Below are 17,949 nucleotides of genomic sequence, written 5' to 3'. Positions count from 1 at the left end.
AAAACTTGCGCCACCGGATCTGTATCCACCCCTCTGATACGGCCTCACGCCCCTCCAGACTTCTCTCGCTACATCCGCCGCCTGCAGCACGGATCCCACTGGCTCATCTCCCGGCCCGGGGACCCCGCCTCCACCTTCCTCTGGCCCGGAGATGACCCCCCTGGCCACCGGAGATCCCACACTCCCACCAAGGAGATGACATCGCCCATGGCGGCACCGCGCAGCCGAGCGCAATCCTCCATCGTCGCTCCCCTCGCCATCAGATTCCTCCCCGAGCGCCACGCCCCCGCCTGGCCGCAACCCCGGCGCGGCAGCCACCCCACCCTGCGGGCCGACCGCCGGATTCGCCCTTCCAGCGGCGGCCACGGCCAGGGCGGCAGAGACCAGCAGCGCGGACGCATCGCAGGAGCTCGCCTCACCAATGGTCATATTTCCCTCCGCTGGGCCAATGTAGAAATAATGCCCTCAAGTAGTATATCATCATGTAATAATAGGATAAATGATAGGATTCATATTAGCACGTGTAATCCATGTGTCACTTGGCTGTGGAGCCAAAGTCATGGCGATGACCCGGGTGCTCCGCAACATTATGTTTTTTTTGGGGGGCGGGGGGCAACACCATAATGCTTGTTGGAGATCTTCAGTTACCAATTTCCACACCCATTGCTTGTTTTGGCTCCATACCCAACAAGAATGATGCCTTGTTTTAAATAAAACTAAAACCAACAACAGTTTTGCTTATACCTTTGAGAAATTGGTCATTTCAGTACGAGCACCAAGAGAAAGAGGCTTGATCAAAATCGACATGTTCTCAGGACACACACGAAATCAATATGTAGGCCAGACTACCCTTTAAAAAAAATGTAAGCCAGACTAATTTGATTCCCGCTAATCTGCTTCCCATTTTTGGATTGTTATATCATCGTCTCACCTTCACCTTGGTTCAGGTTTGGTCTGATTCAAAAACTGTCTGAATCTGAGCAGAGATATCGGGAGCTTCCTCAACATAGGCAGATGACTTCAAACAGAATTATTTTGGTGAAGTGGAAGACTTTTTTCTTTTTTCTTTTTTTGATAACTTTACTTCCTCTTTATTAAGTATGCCCTCTGTCCCATAATGTAAGACGTACACTGATGTCAAGAAACGTCTTACATTATGGGACGGAGGGAGTAGTAACCAGGTTTACACCTTTGATCAATAGAGGAAGTAGCTCATTAGGAGCATCTTCAGTCCACTCCTCACAAAACGAGGATCCAGCTATTTTGGCTAATTCATGTGCAACAACATTAGCTTCTCTCGGACAACTAGTATTCCATGAGCCTAAAGAGTGATAATTTTGAACGTTGACCAAGTAAAATCGTGAGATGATGCTGCATCAATAGTAAAAAATTGCTGGACGGCATAACAAGTGACTACCAATGCGCCCAACATCAGTCTAGTTCTTGGTTGACGCAGCCTGGGCAATGTGAGATTGGATTCTATTTGTGAAGTAGGCCTCGAGCCTGCATGATCAAAATGAGCAAAAGCAATTAACACAAGAAGCTGGGTGCTGAGATCTAAAAACTGACGATGTTCTCAAACCCAGCTGGCTGAGGACATTACTGAGTATACTAACTTGAAAATGCACAGAAAACGAATAAAGCAGAAACAACTATGTAAACCACCATTAGTGTGTGGTTTCAAACTCCGCCAGAAGGAATATTCAGAGATAACATAAATACCCCTGACAGGCAGGGTGATCACTGGATATGCAGCGACAACTATATTAGTTACTCACCGTGTGGAGCATTTGAAATAGATCGTATCAGGAGAGTTGTAGGTTCTCGCATTAATGAACATTCTCTTTAAGTCGGCTACAAACATCTCTAAGGTCACATAATACTGCTCCGACTCGACTCTTCTGGACATTGTCTTCAAATCTGCAGGCAAGCTTGTGCTCAGCAGCTGATCAACTTAAACTAGCACGATACAGATCTTTCAGATGGTGGATGACACAAGAAAATAGAGCCAATAAATCATTTAAGCTCACCAATAGGGTCTTTGATAATATCATAATAATCTGGAACATCACGTGAATCCACCGGCTCTTTGAATGGCCAAGCATCGGCATGATCGACCAAACTCTGCAAGAGTAGCAATCCTTGTTAAAAATGACAGGCTATTTGATATATCTCTTTAACTTTACACCAGTATGCACTGGCTCTTTCCAGATCTGCCATCTCTTTGCTATTAAATGGGAGTTGGCGGTGGTTCATCCACACACACCTCCCTGTTTCCTTTTATCTAGCTAAAAAATCTCAAACGAAAATTAACAAGCTAACTTATCACTTCCTAAAAAATCACTCACGAAACCAAGCACAAACAAATGTCACATGCAGAACCCAGAAAAAAGAAAAGCAATGGCGAGCAAACCCAGAGTAGTTGAAAATGAGTATATCTCCCTCTGATCCTTGTGTCTACTTGGCACTGACCTTGACCATTCAATCCTTATGGTGAGCTCATGGAAACAGACTCACCCTAATCCCTTCATTAGGATGTCTGCGAGCTGGTCCTTGGTGCCAACAAAATCAGCAGAGATGCCCCCATTCTCCACGCAATCGCGGATAAAACGATACCGGACGTCGATATGCTTGCTCTGCTCATGGAAAACTGGGTTCTTGCTGAGTGCCAGTGCGCACATGTCCATCTTCAGCTTGAAGGTGTCCGCTTTCTCCCCCTTCAGATCACCGAGCAACCGTGCTAACCAAATGGCTTGGGTTGCCACCGTTGCTGCAGCGACAAACTCTGCTTCACAGCAAGATGCAGCCACAACTCGCTGCCTGCCTGATTGCCAGCTTATCAGCCTGTCGGCGCTCTTCCTCGTGTCGACGTCGCCGGTGTGGTCACTATCTGAATAGCCAACCAGTTTTGCCTCCTGTGAACCACGTGGGTAGGAGAGACCATAGTCGATTGTGTAGCGCAGCACCGCTTCACGGCGTCCATGTACTCCACTGTGTGGCGCTCAATGAATGTGCTCACATAACCTACCAAGAAGGCAAGATCAGGCCTCATGTGGACGAGGTACCACAGGCTTCCAATGATACGCCGGTATGTTGAGGAATCAATCTCATGTGCTGTGCTCTCACGACTAAATTTGAGTCGCTCCTCCATGGGTGTGTGCGTGGGATTGCAGTTCCTCAGCCCAGCAATGTCGGAGATGTGTGCGGCGTAGTTTCCCTGATCAAGGTGATTCCATCTCTGCCTTGGTGTACCGCAATCCTAGGCAGAAGAGAGGAGCCCAAGATCACTCATGAGGAATTCCTTCTTCATTTTTCCTTGAATCGGGAAATCCCATCATGGTCTGATCCAGTGATCACCAGATCGTTGACGTAGATGTCAATGAGCAGGTGCGCCATGTCAAGCCCGCGTCCATAGACAGTGTGCTCATGGGTGCTCTGCTCAAAGCCAAAGCTCTTCAGCATGGCTTCAAGGCGCGAATTCCATGTGCACGGGGCTTGGCACAGTCCATATATAGCACCTTCTTCAGACAAAGCACCCTTGGTATCCTGCCCTGTGATGATGAGCCCAGGCGGCTGTGACACATAGACCTCCTCCTCCAGCACTCCATTCAGAAATGCAGATTTTACGTCCATGTGGTGGATGGGCCACCCCTCATGGGTAGCGAGTGTGAGGAGAAGGCGAACGGACTCAAGGCGTGCGACGGGGGCGAAGACTTCATCGAAGTCGACCCCAAGCTGCCGCACCTAACGCGACGAGCCGTGCCTTGCGTTTGATGACGGCGCCGGCCTAGATCTTCTTCAACTTGAAGACCCAACGCAGGCCAATTGGGTGATGGCCGCGTGGTAGATCCAAAAGCTCCCAGGTGCCATTCCGCTGCATGGCGTTCATTTCTTCCTTCATGGCTGCACGCCATGCTGCGTCGCGCTCAGCCTCGTCAAAGGAGCTCGGCTCTCCTTCACACACAAGCTAGAGTGTGTCCTCGACGAGCTCGCCTATACAACAAGGGTGCTGCCGATCACCTTGTCAATGCCCTGATAGCGCAGCAGTGAGTCATCATGACTTGTGTCCAACCGCTCGTTGTCATCGCGTGGCGGTGACACGAACTCAAGCTGTGTTGCCTGTGGAGATTGGCTTGATGTTGTTGGCAGCGATGCTGGAGATGGCTGTGCAGCAGGAGATGGTGCAGGAACAGGGGAAGGTGCTCCCCCTGCAGCTGCACTTGGTGTGGAAGAAGCAGCTTGCTGGATCTTCATGATGATGAAGTCACTGCACGGCCGTCCAATAAAAGCTGGCCTCTTCATCGAAGATGACATCACAAGTGATATAGACACGCTTGTTCGTATGTGCAGCAGCCCTTGACGCGCTTGTCGTAGCCGATGAAGAGACCATGGCGGAGCAGCGATCAACGGGCTTGCGAAGCTGAGGGCGTACGTCCTTGACGTACACCACACACCCAAAGGTGTGCAGGTGCTGGACAGCAGGCTTCCTCCCGTGGCCGTCATGCCAGCCATACTTTTGGTCGGGGCTCGATTCAGCAGAAAACTGAAGTTGTGACCGCCTCCCCCCAAAATTTTGCTGGCAACTTTCTCTGTTTCAACACGGCATGAGCAGTGGCAACGACAGTCTGATTCCGCACTCCACATTCTGCTGTGGGGAAAAGGGCAACGTGAACTGACGTTGCACACTTTGCTCCTCACAATGGCGTGCAAACTCCAACGAGGTGAATTCGCCGCCACTGTTGGCGGAAGACATGGAATGGCCGTCCACACTCTGCTTCAGCCACCGCTTGGACTCGCTGAATTGAAGCAACGGTGCAGTCATCAACCAGCAGCAGGAAATAGCGACGACTGCCATCGGTTGCAGGGCTGATAGGTGCGGAAGACATGGAATGGCCGTCCACACTCTGCTTCAGCCACCGCTTGGACTCGCTGAATTGAAGCAACGGTGCAGTCATCAACCAGCAGCAGGAAATAGCGACGACCGCCATCGGTTGCAGGGCTGATAGGCCCGCACATGTTTCGATGGACGAGTACGAGGCCTCCTTCAGCCCTGAAGTTCGCCTTCTTGGGAAAGGGAGTGCGCCGAAGCTTCCTGGTTACCATGGCTTTGGCTCCATCGCCAAGGGACACGTGCATTCCATATACTAAGATGAAACTTATCCTTTTTGTGTGTTTACTTGTTCCCTTTGAGGATGGTATACTACTTGACCCTCCTTCGTGCATGTATAGGTTTGAGCAGAGCTTCACACATGACGAGGACGACTACAAGCACAAGAGTACACCTACACCATCTGCGAGGGAAGCTTGGAAGCGGAGACGAAAGAAAGTAGAGGAAGTAGTGTTGCCGATGCTACAGTAGACGTACGTCCGGACAGCGACTCAGACTGTTCGGACGTCCGGCTTGAGGAGAACGCAACATAAGTCGCGTTTTCGGTTATGCCAGGCCTCCACCTTGCTACCCGGAGGTCCAACCCCTGGAGCCTACGCCGAGGAAGTCGCCTAGACCCATTCGAGCATCAGCCTCCGAACGTCCGGCCAGCTACCCGGACGGTCCAGCCGAAGCCCGAACGTCTGACCATGAACCTCGACGTCCAGCCTGCCTACATGCAGAATTTGGGAAAAGCCCGTGTATCTTTCCCTCTTTGCCCCTCACTTACCCCTTCATGCCTTGGACCTATATATACCTCCTCCCCTCCTTCATTTTAGGGTTAGCAAAGCATATTAGAACTACTTGAGAGAGCTTTGTTCATCTACCCTTCTCCGCTGGAGACCAAGGCCTCCATTGGGAGAAGAATCCCAAGGGATTACCAAGACCTCCATCTCACCTAGAGATGTGGGGAAGATCTATCTCTCAAGACCTCACTTCTTAGAGATCTGTGAAGAACTACCTAGTTATCTTTACTTTCCTTTCTTGTTGTTGAATGCTTGAGATCCATCAGTTTGCCTTGTGATTTGAGTACTTTTGTGTGGATCTTCTTCAACAGTGTTTTTCTCTTGTACTTCTCAATTTCCCCTTGTGTTCTTCATGTTCTTCCTCAAATCCACCTCCAATTCGTGAAGATCAGGCAAACCTAGGACTTGGTCCTACATCAGTGGTGATGCAGGCATTGCAGAGCTGGCCCATATGCTCGAGCTCCGGCAGCCCACACACCATCTTGTTGCGAGACATGCGTCTCAGCGCGTGGAAGGAGATGTGGCCAAACCTATCGTGCCATCGCCAGGCCACGACGTCGTGACGTGCGGCAAGGCCTAGGGTGAGTGATGTTGAAGTGCACCACATATAGCCAGTTGCGTTCACGTGGCACCGAGGCAAGAAGACGCTCTTGCTTGTCCCAGATACGAAGGATTCCTCACGTGATGTGGATGGCAACGCCATTTTCATCTAGCTACCGCAGGCTCACGATGTTGCGGAGCCCGGGAATGTAGTAGACGCCCGTCAGGACCTTGCGCATGCCTAGCTCACTGGTTTTAAAGCATCGCTTAAGCGTCAGAGCGCTCCCAGCGCTCCCAGGAGACGAGGCGTCAACCTCACCATAGACAGAGGTCAGTAAAGCGTCCGATTTAGGTGTTTCGTCCAGATCATCCGTTTAGGCGTCCTTGCTCGCTTTAGGCTAGGACCGCAGGGTTCAAGCGGGAAAACCTGCCTCGCGCAAGAACACACAGGCAGGAAAGATCCCTTGCGCATGAATCTAAACAAACAGATCGAGAGGGCTCTTTCCTCTCTGGACTTTTCGCGGCGGTGGGCGAGAGCAGATCGCCATATCCCCCATCTCCAGAAGGCAGCAGCTCCTCTGGCAGCTCATCCCCCCATCTCCAGCAGGCAGCAGCTTGTTCCTCTCCAACAAACAGCAAGGTATCGATCCCCCCTCTTCCCCTCCTCCCCTTTCTCCTCTCATGCACTTCTAGTTGTGTTGCCTGCTTTGTTATGCAACTTTGCTCAGTGCTCAGTGCTCAGTGCTCACTGCCTCTCTTGTATTAGATGAGTAGGATGCTTGTGACTTAGTGGATGGTTAGATTGATTAGAATAATGCATGATCAGCTCTCCGATTGATTAGAATAATGATGCATGGTGGGATGGGTATATATATGGTGGGATGGTGATTAGAATAATGATGCATGGTTAGTGATTAGTTTATTGGCTAATGATGTGCTGCTTTCATGGGACACCTATCAATGCATGCTGATTAGTGAGCAAACAATCATTGCTTGTTTGCTGATGCCGGCAGCAAACAATCATTGCTTGTTTGTTGATGCCATGTTGCCACGGCAGCCAAAAACCGCTGCCATGGCTGTAGGCTGTTTGATTGTTTTGGTTGGTTACTTAATATTCTTTTGTATTTGGTTGTTTGCTGCAGGCAGTAGAAGTGTAGCAACATGGCTGCAAATGGAGGGGCTGATGGGGATGAGCCCAGCTACGATTCAATGAAAGATCAAGCAAGGAAGCCACTACGGTCAAATGATCCGGGGTGGAAATATGGATATTGGCATGATCCTCCCCATCGGGAAAGTGTCGTGTGCAATCTTTGTGGCAAGATAACCACTGGAGGGATCAAGAGGCACAAGGAGCATCTTGCTGGCTTAAGTGGAGATGTGATCGGTTGTCCTAAGGCTACCACACTAGATGGGAGAGAGATGGCAGAATATTTGGAGCAGAACAGGAGGATCAAGGGGGTAGATGTAGATGACAATAATAAGGAGGTTGTGGAGGTGAATGCAGATGGAACAATGTCCCCAATACCAGGCCAAGCTCAGGGACAGCAGCCAAGAACAAGAGAGCATTTGTTGCCAACATGCAAGGAAGAGGCAAGAAGTCCACCGCTGCTTCCACCAATAGTTCAAAACCAATTGTTGCCATGATTTGAAGAACACCTGAGGATCTTGTAGATGAAAGACGCTCAGGGTGTTCTCAAAGCACCATGGAGTCCTGCACAAAGACTAAAGAAGAGAGGCACTATGTGAATATGCAGTGGGCATTGTTCTTCTATGGGTGTGGCATTCCATTCAATGCTGCAAGCAGTAGACAGTTTGAGGTTGCAATTGAAGCCTCTTGTCAATACGGTTCAGGTTACAAACCTCCTAGTGGCTATGAGCTGAGAGAGCCATTGTTTAATGATTGTGTCAAGGAAAAGAGTACTACTTTAAGGAAGCAGCACGAGGCAGCATGGAAACAATATGGATGCGCACTCATGTCAGATGGCTGGCCAGATAGAAGGGGGCGCCCTTTGATTAACTTCCTTGTTAACAGTATGGAGGGCACTTTCTTCTTGGGAGTCGATTGATGCCTCAAGTGAATCACATGATGCTCAAATGATCGCTGATTTGCTAGACAAGAGAATTGAGGAAGTTGGGAAAGATAATGCCGTGCAAGTTGTCACCAACAATGGTGCTAACTACAAGGCAGCTGGCCACCTTTTAGAGTTGAGGATCTATGCACTATATTGGAGTCCTTGTGCATGCCATTGCTTGGATCTAATGCTTGAAGACATAGGGAAGTTGAAGACATTCAAGAAACCTATTGCACAGGCTAGAGGTGCCACAACTTCCATCTATAGTCATGGGAGAATTCTTAGTCCAATGGGGAAGGCGACGAATGGGATAGATCTTGTGAGACCAGCAGCCACTCATTTCGCCACAGCCTTCCTTACACAAGGCAGCTTTGACGAGTATGTTTTACATGTGCAGCATGGGTTGGAAGCAACATGGCAAAAACACAAGCTAGCTTGAATGTGCAAGACATTGTGCTTTCAGCTGAGCGACGGCATTCAATTGAGGGCTGCCTTAGAGCTTCAACACCACTTCTTCGAGCGTTTAGGGTAGTGGGTGGTGATGAGAAGCCTGCCATGCCGGAGATTACAGCACTTATGATTTATGCAAAGGAGAGGATCAATCAAAGTTTCCCCGAACAAAACAAGCAACCTTTGCTCAAGAAGATCTTGTGCATTGTTGAGAAGCGTTGGGAGACTCAAATGGCCCGACCATTGTATAGGGCTGCTCTTTTTTTGAACCAGGAAAGTTTTTCCCTATTGTAAAGAGGAATGACGATGCCTTAGTTGGAGAGCTAAGGAGCTGCTTTAATGATGTGCTTGCAGAAACAGTACTTGATGCCAATATTCGAAGCAATCTTATCAAAAAAAATACTTGAAGCAATATTGATCAACAAGCTGTGCTCTACGAGGCCCATCGTAGAGTCTTTTCTAATGCGTTGGCAATTGAAAATATTGAGGAAAAGGGCCCTCGTAAGTATTGTTAATTGCAACATGTTAATTTCAGCATGTTTACTCTTCATAAGTTCATATGTTTTTTACTGTCCCCTTTTATCACTTTAGTTGATTGGTGGTGTGCATATGGTGGTCGGGCCACTGACATACAAAGATTTGCAAAGCGCATTGTCAGCCTTTGTGCATCATCATCCGGGTGTGAGAGAAATTGGAGTGAATTTGAATTTGTGAGTAAAGTAAACTCTTAGTTCTTTTCAATGGTACTTCCAGCAAGCCATTTACTCATTTTCTTTTGCTGTTCATAGATCCATATGAAGAGAAGGAACAAGCTGCAGTGGAAAAGGTTGAATGCTTGTGTTCAAGGAGGCCACAACTACGGCATCTGTCACGGTCATCATCCTTGGCTCCTTCCTTGGCAAGGGGTGTGCTGCTCATCTTCTTTCGGGCACCACAAGGGCATCGCCGCCTGTTGTTCGGCTTGGGAGGCCTAGAGCTAACCTCCGACCCGCCTTTGCATCATCCGGGAGAGCCACTACTCCTCGAAGAATTAGAGCTTGCAGCCAGACAAGAGAGGTTGCTCCAACTCGGGCGGCTCGTAGCGATCATCAACGGCTTTGAGCCAGCTCGTCACCGCTTCAATTGAGAGATCCATTGTATCGAGCAGAGTCTAGATCGAGAGTGCAATCTGCCAATACTTCCGAGGAACAACGCGAAGCATCTTCTCACGGCTCTCATGGTCCAAAAAGGCGGAGCACAAAGTCGTCAAGAGAAAGTGAGCAGCTCCTATTCCCGGTGCAGCTTCTGCACCGTGGACTTGCGGACACAATCAGTGCCGACGCGAATCGCATGGATCGCCTCCCAAGCTTCCTTGGTGCGGATCATCTCCGACAGCATGGGATCTTCCTAGTGATTTGTGTTGCCAAATTCGACAATATCTCATAAATTACGGGCCTCCATCTTCACCCTCATGAGGAGGCTCCAATCCTCATGAGGTTGCTCCATAGTTGCTCCGAGTCAGCTGCGTGAATGGCACATCACCGACTTCCTTCACCATGCGTTGGACGATCACCTCTGGACCGTCATGGCGCCGCCCGTGCCTTGCTTGCGTGGAAGAAAGCGAAAGACGGCGACAGACGCTCCGCTGTGGGCTGCGACCGGTGCCTCCATCCACCGAAGCTGACATGGTCTTGGCTCAAAACTTCACTCTGATGTCAAATGTTAGAAATAGACTTAAAAGTAGAGGAGCAAAGGGGAGCTGGAGCTGAACACAGGATAGTTTTGATTTCTTGAAGCTGTTTCTTGTATTGCTGCCCTCAGCTCTATATATAGTACATGGGGAAGTCGATTTCCATGCTAAACCGACCATGCAGCTCTAGCAGCTGCTGGTGCATGCAAAACAAAATTGACTACTGCTGTCTAGATGCATACACTACCTCTTCTTACTAAGGAGCTCCAGCCGACCTACTACTACTCCCTAGCTAAGTAAATATAACACAAGGATTACTGCTAACAAGGTAGTCTTTGGAATAGAAGGACGCATATCTTATGGTTGGCAATAGAAAGTGCAAGTTATCCAATGCAATCAACTAACCTAGCAAATGCAACACACGTCATATAAACAGATTAATGATAGAAGACTTGCCTTCAACAACATCCGCATAAGGCTAGTAAGCTGCTGTCTGTAAGTGTTGTAATCCGAGGAAAATGTTGAACGTGATTTGGAATGCCCCCACTGGTCAGGAGTCCACCCAGCTTCCCCTGCATAACATTAACAGTTCTGTCAGATTTGCATCAATACTAGAACTACAAGAAAGAAAGCAAAGCAGACAGCCAAAGTTAGAACAACAAGAAAGAAAAAACCAAATATATTCTAGTCTCCTCTTAGCTCTTTACTACGAGTTCTGTTTACATAAACCTGCTAATAGTTTGTAATCCAAACCAAACCCAGTCCAACTCATACATGTACAAGTACACCAACCAGACCAACCCAAACAATAAGTTGCTACAATCCAAATGAAACCGAACTGTTTGGGTTTTCAAGCCAAACCCATCCAGTACATTCTCCCAATACGGTCGGAGTCCAAAGTTATAAACTATGGACATGTGCACGTGGATAGTTGTTGGTGCATGCATACGCATTTCCATCCCTGAACTTTGCTGCCCTGCTGGCACTATAGGAGTGAAGCCAAACCCATCTCGTGCGCCACGCCCGCTGGCCATGGCACGCACAATGCACACTAACACGGGCTGTGGTGGCAGCTCCCCTGACTGCCATACCCATAGGGCGGCTGCCAAAACCTTCGACTCGGCTGCCTCACATCCAGACTTCTGGTTATACGAGCTCGGCGGCTCGTACCATATCTCATCAAGCTTCTGGAGGAGCTCGGCCAGGCCCTGCTTCTTCAGCTGGGCCTAGTCCACCGCTAGTCCACCACACCGCCCCCGTTGCCATTGCATCCAGCTCCGATGCCCTGGCCAAAGCACGAGAGGTGGATCGCCTACGTGACCAAGCACCACGCCGAGCCTTGCATGGAGGTTGTTTGGCAACTCCTTCGCCCTCACCAATGAGTCACACAACCCTAGAGCCCAAAACCAAGACGCAGCATGCACGGACCACGGGGGCCTCCATTGCGTTGCTCCTCCTCTTGTCCCATCCTCGGCCTATGAGCAAGAGACCACAGTGCACGAGCAAGAGACCACGGCGGGGGTGGGTCAGGCGGCGCGGCACATGCGGATGAGGATGAAGGCGGAAAGAGGGGAAGGCGACGGCATAAGCTCCAGCAAGCAACCCCTAATGCAAGCCGTGGTTGTCGCCTGTCTTCAGTCGCTCGATTAGGTTTCCATCTATGGGTCAAAACCGTTTGAGGCCAGTCGGTCTCTACCTAGACCAATCCAAACCACCCCAATAAAATATAAAGTTCGGACCAAACCAAATTAATTTAGGGGCTATGCCCATTTCATCCAATCCAAAAGCAGTCCGTTAGAAAAACGGTTCTAACGGACAGAAACTGTAGTTTCAGTTATGACCCATAGATGGAAACCAAATCGAGCGACAGAAGACGGGTGACGACCACCGCTAGCGTTAGGGGTCGTCGAGCTGCCGCTGCCGCGGGCTGGAGCTTAGGCCATCGCCTTCCCCTCCCTCCACCTCCATAACGTCTTCGTGTGTTGTGCCGCCTGACCCGCCCCGTGGTGGTCTCTTGCTCGTGCACTGTGGTCCCGTGGCCTAGGGTTGAGGACAGAGAAGGAGCACCACAATGGAAGCCCCACCATCTGCGCACGCTACGTCATGTTTTCTAGCATTTTGGATGCATGTCTCATTGGCAAGGGCGGAGGAGCCACCAAGGAACCTCCATGCCAGGCTCGACGTGGCAGTTGGTCACGTTGGCAAGGGACGCCGACCGCTCATGCACTGGTCGGGGCATTGGAGCCGGAGGAATGCATACAATGCAGTGGCGAACTGGCGATTGGGGCAGTGCAGTGGACTGGGCCGAGTTGAAGCAGTAGAGACCCGACCAAGATGCTCCAGAAGCTCGATGAGATATGGTATGAGCCACCGAGCTTGTATGACCAACAATCTGTATGCGATGATAGGTATGCGAGAGCGCGGAGTGGGAAGTTTCGGTAGCAGCCCTATGGTTACGGCAGTCAGGGGAGCTTCCATAGCTTGTGTCATTGTGTGTGGTGCCTGCGACCAGCGGGCCGTGGCGCACAAGGAGAACATTCCATGGCTTCGCTCCTTCAGTGCCAACGGGGCAGCAAAGTTCTGTGGTGAAACTGCACATGCATGCATCAACAGCTATCCACGTGCGCATGTGCACATGTCCATAGTTTGCAACTTTGGACTCAAACGGTATTGGGGGAATGGACTGGATGGGTTTGGCTTGAAAATCCAAGCAGTTTGGTTTGATCTGGATTCTAGCACTTATTGTTTGGGTTGGTTTCGTTTGGTTGGTGTACTTGACTGGGCTTGGTTTGGACTACAAACTATTCCCAGGTTACTTGTACCCAAGTTTGTTTGGTCAGTATTGGGTGGTAGTGCACTATTACTAATGTACTTATGGGATTTCAAAACTAGTTGCCAGTCTGCCAGAAGTACCATTGGAACACCTAGACATCTCCGGGTAACACCAAATTGAGGGGTTCACAGATTTGGAGTGAAAACTGAAAAGAAAGTATGTGCGACCCTACACAATTTTGGAGATTAATGTTAAGAAAGCAACTTATCTCTATTGAAGGGTCCAAGGGGCATATATATATTACACAAGACTTGAGGTGCAAGGTAAGGAAATATAGTCCAATAAGGATTCCTAAAACAATACTAATACTTAAGAGTGTTGTCGTAGCATGAAGAGTCTTCAAAACCTGTTGAGTCAAGCCAAAGGGGATAAAGAAGAGATGGCACATCAGAGGAAGACATTGCATCAATAGAAGATACAAGAGAAGCATCAAGAGAATATGGGTTGTCATAAGAAGATGGAACATTAAGAGAATAAAGCATTGCGCGAAAGATCATAGCCCACGACAAACGACGGCGAAAGAAGCTAGGCGGCTAAGACAATGGGCATAGATCGACAATGCAGAAAGAGTCCACGAAAACAACAAGGACAAGTAGGCCACAAAAGTTGTATAGAAAGGACCAGGACGAGAGAAAGGCTGACGGACAAAGTCACAAAGGTATTGTGGACTCGCATGGCATGAGAAACACAAAATATCAATCAACGGATTTGGTGGACGCAGCGAAAAACAAAGAAAACTAGAAAGCACATACTAGACTAGATGCAATGATAGCGGAAGAGCACACAACACTGAAAGACGACGCATGTGCAAGATGGGACCAATATAGGAAACACCGTCAAGAGTTAGCGAGCATTGAGGAAGATGCATACCTGACGAGAACATTGTATCTGTTTTATTTAGATGACATAAGACTGCAGCCAGACGCTATAGTAGACCATGGAACGGTAGGTGACAGGAGCACCACGTAGCAGCAGGAAGCAACTGGTATGTGAGGACAACAGCACATGTGCAAGAAGCAGCAGCGGACAAGCATGCAGGAAAAAGGCAGCCGTTGTCCACGAGCGTGGCGGAAGGCATGCATGGGCATTGGCGTAAAGCAGCAGCTCTTGGGTGGAAGGACAAAATGCAGCCACGGACGTTACCCACATATCAATCTTCGTCGGCTGGAGCAGCAACCTTCATATGCAGCCGAGCACTGGCCCGAGCAAAGAGCAGGGAGGCTGACAAGACGGCCGGGTGTCTCTCGATCTGGATGAGGAAACATCGATGGAGAGCAGGCTGGCGGAAGCGGCGATGTGGAACAGCGCCGCCATGCGGGCTTCGATCTTGAGAATTGAGTCAATGCTCACTGCCGGGTCTGGTGGACGAATCAGACAGGCGGCGGCCAGCAACGAATCGGGCAGGCGGCGGCGGAGCTGCGTGTCCAGGAGCAGCGGCCGACAGAGGTCAACCAGTCAATGCATGACGCGGACCTGCACGTCCAAGACCAGCCGGATTAAGGCAGCGCGTTAAGGAGCAGCAGCCGATCTGACGCATGTGAGCAGGCAGTGAGAGCCGAACGAGGCAGACGAAGAGGCAGTCGCGTGGCCCGTTCTAGAGACGTGGAGGCGTTGACCATCGGCGGAGATGATCGAAAGAAGAAGACCGGAAAAAAAACGATCGATCTGGAACAAAGCCGCCATGCGGACTTCGATCTTGAGAGCTGAGTCAATGCTCGTTGTCGGGTCTGGCAGACGAATCCGGCCGGCGGCGAATCGGGCAGGCGGAGGCGGAGTTGCGCGTCCAAGAGCAGCGGCCGACGGAGGTCAACCGAGTCAATGCAGGACGAGGACCTATGCGTCCAAGAGCAGCCGGATTGAGGCAGCACGTTGAGGAGCAGCAGCCGATCTGACGCACGTGAGCAAGCGGTGAGAGCCGAACGAGCCGGACAAAGAGGCAGCCGCGCGGCCCGTTCGAGATGATCGAAAGAAGAAGACCGAAAAAATCGATCGTGAGGCGAGTTGCAGTGCCGGAGGGGACCTAAACCTAGGCTCTAATACCATGTTATGAAAGCAACTTATATATATGTATAATATACATACATACATACATATATATACTCTTAGACCAATACTAATACTTCCTAACAATTAACACCAAGTTAAGTTTTGAGTTGGTTTAAGACGTCCAGCTGTAGCAGGCTAAGAAAAGCGTGAATACAGATGGTGTTCAGGATAGACAGGACTATCAGAACACATAGGTATAGGGCGCGGACAAGGAGAAATGATCTGGACAGAATATTACTTACTCAACCCAGGGATATCTTCTGGTTTCATCAGTCTTCTTGGAATACCAGCTTCTTTCTGAAAGAAAGAAAGAAATGGACTCGATGAACACCATGTTGAACAACCTGATACAGAAGTGTGCAAGGACATCCGAATATGTAACTTATTTATCTTTTCTTCGTTTTTGCATGTCTAGTACAGAACCCAAAAGGACAAACGTAATGAGACAAATAACACAAAGTAAACAAAAAATCCCATATTTACCACAAAAGATGTCATTGATTAATACTCAAGCTTTACTCACTACAAAAGTAGTTATTCCAAAATGAAAACAACATGCCCAGTATAAGACAGAATCATCTATGCAACAGACCAAATTATATGCATTCCTGGGCGTAGGACAGAACTACCACTATCAGCAGTGAAAAATAGAGATAAGAAATATTTTTCAAGGAAATCTAAGCTGAATAGTCCCTTTTTACCTAGCACCCTAGTAGTTTTCCATACCAACAATTTTGTATACAGCACAATTTCCACCGGAAACATTGCCTTAGGAAAAGCTAACCTTTTGAAAATCAATTCCTGAATAAACAATATGGCAGTTAGAAAGCTCTCTGATCTTCTCATCAATTGCCTGCAGAGTTGACAGTCATTCGTCATATTGGATGCTAGAAGGATGAAACCAGAAGTCATAACATGACAAAATGGCAATATTCATCATGAAACTGGAAGTTGGAAGATGGAAGCAGGACGAACTAAAACTTGAATTTGATGTAAACAAGTGAGAACTGGGAAGTAAAAATTAACATTTGTGTTTTGCCAATTTCTAGATCAGTTGGACTGGCAATTAAGTAATGTGTATATATAAGCTAACAAAAAATCTACATGCCTACTGGAATATCACTCAGATGTAAATCTGTAATATTAGTAGTACAATTGATTCCCTGTGTCCAAAACAAAAAGAGAAGCATTAACATATATCAGTAATATAACTATGCCATGTCACTTGTTATGGGCCTTATGGGTTATGGCCATGGGTTCCATTTCCTGATGCTTTGTGTGGAATTCCATCCTTACGGTACAGGGATAGGAAATTTTGAGTGCATTATGGGAACCCGAACAACAGCAATGATGGGGAAGAGAAGGGCGGCCTCCCTAAGCTAGTTATGGGGTGTGGCGAGTAGGGAGAAATATACCGATAGCAGTGTATCAAGGACTTCCTTCAACACCCCCCCCCCCCAGGACATCTCTCTTGCCTCTTGCCATTCCTACTTGTTACTGAAAATCTTCAGAAAAGACCTATTGTTAGTGTCTTTTGACTAAATATTAAAATGATTGAACCAAGGGCTTATATATACTAGTGTTTGACCTAGACTTATTTTAGAGCATTATGCTGTGAGCTGAATTGACCAGTCATTACAATGTCCTGAACATGTCACGTTAAGTTCCTGAGAGGGTAGTTATGGGAGGTGGGAGAGAGAGGGCGAGGATGTCTGGGCTTCGGCGTCGTTGCGCCAAGGAGGAAGAGATAGGGCTGCGGAGGTAAACTCCCTTTTTATGTGTTTATTATTCAATATTCCCCAACAGCATTGATCGCCAAGCTTTATTGATAGCTGGCTCCTAACATAATAGGACTCCCATCTTTCCTAACTAACACGATTTTTCGCAAAGCTAACTGACATGGGAATAAGGCAAAGGCAACTAAACAAATCTAAAGGAAGGCTAATCTGACTGCTGGTTTGGTTTGCATCCACGGTGGTGTGCCTGGGCAGAAGTGTTGCCTGGTGTGGTCATGAAATATTGATGAAATTTTGCCTGGTCAGGCAGCCCAGGCCGAAAGGCGTTTGGTTGCTTGCCTGGCCTAGAGAGTTTTCTAGCTTCTTAAAACAGCACATTAGCCCGTCCACCAATAACTATTGATGTAGTCAGCGTCCCATACAGCTATTTATGGTCACCAGGCATGGGATACGGTGCGCCTGGACCAGGCTAACCACTACCTGGATTCTCCTGCTAGGCTAAGTACTTCTTTTGGTTACTCAGGCCAGGCTACCTCAGGTCCCTCAAGGATGGTGTCCAAACAAGTAGATAGAAACAGCCAGACGCTCCAGGCCAGGCTCGATGGCAGCAGGTCAAGAACCAAACTGGCCTTGAATCTGTGTAGGACTCTCCTACTGTGTCCCCCTGTGGCTTGGCATGGCGGGTGTAATGCTGGCTCCACATCACATCACTTCCGCCTCCTCCACCTCCATCAACAGCTCGTCCTCGAGCTGAAATGCTGGGTACATCTTGAACTCTTTGAGGTCCTCCCAAGAAGCTTCAGATGCTGCACTGTCCGCACTGTGTACTAGGATCTAGCGAGCACCTCGACTGAGGCAAACCTTAAGTGCCTTCAGAGGTTTAGGAACAACTTTGCCATGGTGAACTTCTGGAAGGAGAGGTGGTGCTTG

The 17,949-nt window shown here is 48.8% G+C and overlaps 1 protein-coding gene across 1 annotated transcript in view; it reads right to left on the bottom strand.

Moving 5' to 3' along the window:
- Positions 1-1,199: 1,199 nt before the first annotated feature.
- The window catches only part of LOC123172124 (histone acetyltransferase GCN5), a 24,392-nt gene continuing 7,642 nt past the window's right edge, over positions 1,200-17,949 (bottom strand). Inside the window, exons 8-13 of the mRNA XM_044589148.1 lie at positions 16,068-16,136; positions 15,526-15,580; positions 10,861-10,976; positions 2,031-2,124; positions 1,779-1,920; positions 1,200-1,503 (exon numbers count right to left, since the gene is read on the bottom strand). Of these exons, the coding sequence (XP_044445083.1) occupies positions 1,437-1,503; positions 1,779-1,920; positions 2,031-2,124; positions 10,861-10,976; positions 15,526-15,580; positions 16,068-16,136 (543 nt within the window). The 3' untranslated portion in view covers positions 1,200-1,436. The remainder of the gene's footprint in view (positions 1,504-1,778; positions 1,921-2,030; positions 2,125-10,860; positions 10,977-15,525; positions 15,581-16,067; positions 16,137-17,949) is intronic.

This window comes from Triticum aestivum, unplaced genomic scaffold (genome assembly GCF_018294505.1).
Source record: "Triticum aestivum cultivar Chinese Spring unplaced genomic scaffold, IWGSC CS RefSeq v2.1 scaffold83862, whole genome shotgun sequence".
Classification (NCBI taxonomy): domain Eukaryota; kingdom Viridiplantae; phylum Streptophyta; class Magnoliopsida; order Poales; family Poaceae; genus Triticum; species Triticum aestivum.
Note: the sequence above shows the minus strand (reverse complement) of the source record. Positions and strands in the feature narration are given on the sequence as shown.